The 6011-nt window shown below is 33.5% G+C and overlaps 1 protein-coding gene across 1 annotated transcript in view; it reads right to left on the bottom strand.

The window, feature by feature from the left end:
* The window catches only part of KCNJ3 (potassium voltage-gated channel subfamily J member 3), a 137907-nt gene that overhangs the window by 124373 nt on the left and 7523 nt on the right, over positions 1–6011 (bottom strand). The window contains exon 2 of the mRNA XM_006767372.2: positions 1764–1980. Coding sequence (XP_006767435.1) covers positions 1764–1980 — 217 coding nt within the window. The remainder of the gene's footprint in view (positions 1–1763; positions 1981–6011) is intronic.

The following is a 6011-nucleotide window of genomic DNA, read 5'->3' as shown; positions in this document are numbered from 1 at the left end:
GTCCTCATTCTTACGAAAGAAACATAAACTAGCAATAAACAGGAAAAAAAGAATGGATAGATAGGTTGGTGGATGGAACTAACGAAAGGCTTCTAGGACTGTCAAGTGAAACAGAACTTCTCACGTGTCAGTAACTAGAATAATAAGCAATTGGTAAGTTACAAGCAGGTGTGTCAAAGACAGAAGCATATACGAAATACACCAATAAAAATTGCAACATCTGCTGTTTAAGTTCTAACAATATATGACTACTTCAATAAATAAGATGACTAAAAATTGAAATTTAAATGTAAAGATTTTCTTAAATTAAAAGCCTTTGTAAATTGACTGTATTCTTTATCAACATATGGCATTTTAGAAATACACTATGGTATCATTTAAATATTAAGTTAAAAAACTAAGTAGAGGACTTAAACCATAAAATATTCTACAGAAATCAAATTTCCGGTATAGATTGATGAGTTCAATGTTTACTCACTGTTCTTAAAAATCTTAATGTTTAAACTGAAGTCATTACTATAATAGAATGCTAGAAAATGACAAACAGCTTCAAGGTGGTTATTTTATGATTCATGCTTTAAAGAGAAAGAAACGCTTATAGAGATTATGTATATTGCCCAATTTTCAAAGAGGTGTTGACAGGTGTAGAAAAATTGCAATGCCTTCTTCACCCTGTTCCTTGGACAAAGCTTTCTACAACGGTGAGAGATATTTGAGTATGTAGTTTCCCACCTGGCTTTGAAGTTTGAACGTTTCCATGTTACTGCCTATGTTATTTTCTATAGTACTATAGTTTATGCATAATAACTAGCATTCTAAGATTGTTAAAACAATATTGGTTAAAATGTTGAGAGCTAAAATATGTCTTTCTTTCTCATTACTTGTAGAAAGGGTACAACTCAACTGGAATACAACACATATACTAGTATATACATACATGTAAGTATACAATTACGTGGATAGTATATTATTCCTCTCAGACACCTTTCAGGTTCCAAACCAACTAGGCAATGCTCAGGCCCCGAACAAAGTACTCTAATTATTGTTTCATTCCTTTTGACAATTTTACTCTCCTTAGAGAATAGAAAATTGGGGTATACCAATGCTACATTGTGTCTTAACAAATAACACACAGCATGTAGCTTATCCCAAAGCAGAAAAAGAAGAAAAAATATGCTTTAATTTTTTTGTCAAGGTTCATCTAGGGAAATCTACTGACCCATTTTGACATTAAAGTGCTGCTTTAGCACATGTGCCCATGCACACACGCACATGCACATACACACACACACACACACACACAGGAATTTTCCATTGAGGGTGCACATAGCAGCATATCAAAGCTCTGTCAGTGACACCCTGAATCACCATCCCCAAGGCAAGAATGTGCATGCTGAGTCCAGGATGCTCACTAATTATGCAGAATTTACTTTAACCTTAAGTCTTTAAAGAAAAATTATGATTTTAGAAAATCCAAGACTGTACTAAAAACAGAACATCATAATCATTTCTAAGGAGTCATCTCAGTTGCGTTTTTTTTTTGCAGTGAGTATTCCTGAGTTAATATTACATCTGCCATCACCACCACAGCAAATCTTCACATGAAAAGTATCAATTTAATATTACAAAGAAATAAGAGGCAAGTCATCATTTTCAACATTGTGAGCTGAGAAATTTAACCCAATTCATGACAAGCATTGTGCATATAACATAAGCCATTATGAAATAAAGAAACGTGATGGTATATCTCTGTTTTTACTCACCAGTTGTTTCCACAATGCCTTCTAGGATGACGACAATCTCGAACTGTTCAGTTTGCATGCTTCGCTGGGATAGGTCATAAAAGGGGCTTTTGGCATCGATCACGTGGCAAATCGTGAGGGGGGAAACAAGAAAAAGTTGATCTGCCCCTGTACTAAAACCTACATCCAGTTCAAGTTGGTCAAGGGGAAGGAACTCACCCTCAGGAGTCTGCCGAGACTAGACAAGCACACAGAAAAAGAGAAGAAATCACCACTTGCACTGACATTTTCAAGGCAGCCTAACAGTAATGTACATCATTGCCAACATTCTGCACGATCAATCATCAGCAACAAACTCCAAACAAATCTTTATGCAGCTATGTTCTGGCGAACGGGCCGAAATCCCACATAGCTCATGCGGGACATCCATGCATTATTTATAATATACGATTTACTATAATTACCATTCCCTAACTCATGAGCTTTGGAGAAATGCCTGGTCCAACAATGGCTGTTAGGACAAACTGTGCAACTGAAAGTATATGTGCTACTTCTTGACATAAATCGCTGCATGGGATCCCATTGCATGCCAGATATTTTCTCAGAAAGCAAATAAGCAGGCAATTCCTATGGAGTTTGTTAAAGCTGAAGAAGGTTGATCAAAATTTAAAGTGAGATTTATTTCATTAATACAAAGCAAAACTTAAGAATTTATTTTCCAGGACTTTTGAAAAGCAACAAATAGATATAAAATAGAAGAGTGAAGATGTTACCATATTAAATTATGTTATGTACACACACAACAGTTCACAGTAAAAATAAAAGGCAGATGCTATTATTTAATGGCTTTCAAACTCCTAATGATAAATTGCATTAAAGTTGTTCACTTCTCTATTTATTTTATGAATTTTAAAGTAGTGCACAAAATTGGGCTAAAGAGAAATTTTTAAGACCAAAATGCCATTTAATAATCTATCCTGGATAAACTTATGGTTTATTAAAACTTTCATGAGGCAGCGGCATCCAATATCAATCAGCATAAATCACTGTAAACCTTATTGAAACTTAAATATGCAACTATTTAAAATTAGCAAGCCACAAAAGTAAATCTATTTTTATTTTCTATTCATTTTTACTTTATTTTCCGTGTCTGTTGCTTATAAGGATCATATATAAACAAATATTAAAGTTTAATTTATATAATGATGCTTGCTGTTTGTGAAATGGGGCTTGGAAACATTTAACAGGTTCTTTGCAAAGCTAATTCAATGAACAAAATAGAATCACAGAATCTGTTAACAGGTCTGCCCAATGAAGTGGTAGTTGGAAGACAAAATCCTTACTTTCAAAATTCCAAGAAATACATTGGCTTTTTATGTAGAATAGATGAGTGTGAAAACACTGAGAAATGTGCTTTAGGAAGATGTACCCTATTGCAAAAAAGAACCAAGAGTTTCAAATTGGTGGGCAATTGTACGGCAGCAAGTGCCACAAAGAGTTTCAATAGCAGAATTTCAGAGGCTATTTTCTAATTAATGATACTCAGGACTTTTATTTGTGTAGAAAAAAATCCAATGAAAATATTGAGACTATCTCCTCTACCTTGTGAGTGGTTCATTTAAAAAAAAGACATGAAAGAGATTACTGATAAGAAAAATCCATGAAAAAAAAACCTGATAGTGCAAAAATAAAAACAGTAGCTCTACGAACCAATATTAGAGAAAACTGGGTATTTCTGGGCTAGTAGAAGTCACCTATGTTTCTGAACCTGTCTTCGACCCCGAAAATATGGATGAGACCAGATTCTTTTCAACTACACAGTTGTATAAGTATTGATTAATATAACACAGTAAAAGCCAATATCAAAACAAAAACCCGGTGTCACTGTTATCTCATCTACTAAGAAACAGGTGCTATATAAACACAAGGTGGCACTCTGATGTTTATAATTGATAAACAGATATTGGTAATTTTATTAACTATTCTAAGCTCTGAATTTTCAGTACTAAGTGGAAGTGTTCACAAAGATAATTCTATAAAAACTCAATTTCCCATTTGTTTAAAAAATCATTTTTCCCAAAGAAGATACATTTTTCTAATGATTATATATGTACCTCAAAATTAAATTTCATCTTCCTTTTTTGTATATCTTTGCTATTAAGCCTTTGCCTCATTCTAAAAGCTTCTGAGTAAGTAATTAACTTTTAAATTCACTGATCATCCAACAACCCATGAAAAGAAGTAGCCTAGAAATACCAGGTAGGCAGTCTATCAGGAGAATGCCAACCTAGAGTAAGAAATATTTTGTTTTTAGCAAAGCAGTTTATTCACATATAGGTAATTTAGACTTAAATATGCATGGAAATGCTCTATTCAAACTCCATATACCTTCTTATTTAAAAGAAACCTGTCCTATATACTCAAAATTATACCTTCCCTCCCACCACCACCAATGCTTTATGTCCTATCCAAGTATTGGTAGGAAAAACGTGACACTGTACCTCTTACGTGGCACTGTGGATAAAGTAGTAACATTACATTGCTTTGAACGATGTTTTCCATGTTTATATATTTTTCAAGTAAGTGAAATTCCCTACGTATTAATTGAAAAGTATTTGCCAGTGGGTACTAACTAACTTACCCTTCTTTTAAATGACTCGGAGACTCTATATCCCCAATTTTATCTTCAGGTCTTTATGTTAGACAATCAAATATTTCAACTTTCTTACCTCCCTGGTTTTTGTTTGGGGAACCTATTGATCACTGTGGATTAAATAGAATGCTTTTTTATTTATAAAAGAGGAGGATGTAGTTTCAGTTGGAAGGTGCTTGGAGTTGTGGACTTGTTTAAAATCTGAGCTCCTGGTTAGAGCAAGTTTGTGTTTAATCAAACACCTATGATGTTCTAGAAACCCACATATGCCTACAGAAGACATTTTCAGAAGCATAGACTTCTACTCTAGGCTTACAAAAATTCTAATCTAGGTTTTTCTAATTCTGATGCAATTGCAGACATTTTCTGGGGCCAAGGGGGAAATGCATAGTTTTAAGTCTCTGGACTTGTATAAGCAGAGTGAGAAATCTTTTGTTCAAGGAACTGTGATATAGACATGTATATGAAGAGGTGAGGAGAGGGGAGGGGAGAGGAGAAGGGAAAGGAAAGGGGGAAGAGGAAGGGGAAGGGAAAGGGGAAAGGGGAAAGGAAAGGGGGAAGAGGAAAGGAAAGGGGGAAGGGGAAGGGGAAAGGGAAGGGGAGGGAGGAGGGAAAGGGAAAAGGAAGGGGTTATGCATGTCCTTTATAAAATTAAAGCATGATCTCTGCCTGGACTATGTAATAAATCAGCAGCATTGATATTCCATTGATATTTCTAATCTCTTATTTAACTATCAATTGGCCCAGAAATGTTGACAATAGGTGTAAGAAATTTTAGATAAAAATCAATTTAACCTTTATTATGTTATCTCCTATGATATATAAGAAGAAATCTTTCTTTTATAGAGCAATTTGTTAATGGTTCGGTTATCTCCTTTAGTTCTTTAAACCTCCTAATTTCAAAGGGAACACAGAACCATGATCATTTTCTAGATAAAATTGTGTAAATGGATATGATGGAGATCAACAATAATTCAAAACAACTGCTAAAGATTAGGATTGATGTAGTAAAGAGTGGATAACTAATGTTGATGTCAATTGATGAAATAAACACTTAGAACTACAAAACTACTGAGTAAACAGGAAAGTGAGAAAAAAGTGAAAAGAAATTCATTGGAATTTGGAAATTCTTAAAAATTCAGAAAATAATTTGAAAACAATAGGACCAGGGTTGGCTTTAATACAACTTCTATTTTCAATTATATAGAATTTTGGGACGGAAATAAAAACTTTCCTCCATTTGGAAGGTTTTCTGGTTGACTGAACTATAACAAATGCTGGGAGTTAAAATAAAAAATCAAAGAAATCTATAGCTTAAAGTTTGTTTAAATTTACTGCCCAAAAATTATAATTAGGAGATCATGGATTTTTTTAAATGATTGTTTTTACAATTTAGGTTGTGAAAATCATTTCTAAGTTATTTTTCACAAATAATAAGAAAAATATTATTATTTAAAAATAGTATTCCTATGATACAGATTTTAAATTATGTGCAAATGAATATATGTATAGAATTTAAGGCTTGTTGCTCATTTGATCGTCACATGTGCTATTTTCAAAGAAGCAGGTAATGTCAAATGACTTTAAACTGAGAGTCCAAAAAGGCCCACACAATA

The sequence above is a fragment of the Myotis davidii genome, unplaced genomic scaffold (genome assembly GCF_000327345.1).
Source record: "Myotis davidii unplaced genomic scaffold, ASM32734v1 scaffold433, whole genome shotgun sequence".
In the NCBI taxonomy this organism is placed as follows: Eukaryota; Metazoa; Chordata; class Mammalia; order Chiroptera; family Vespertilionidae; genus Myotis; species Myotis davidii.
The sequence above is the reverse complement of the archived record's forward strand: the minus strand, read 5'-3'. Positions and strand labels throughout refer to the sequence as shown.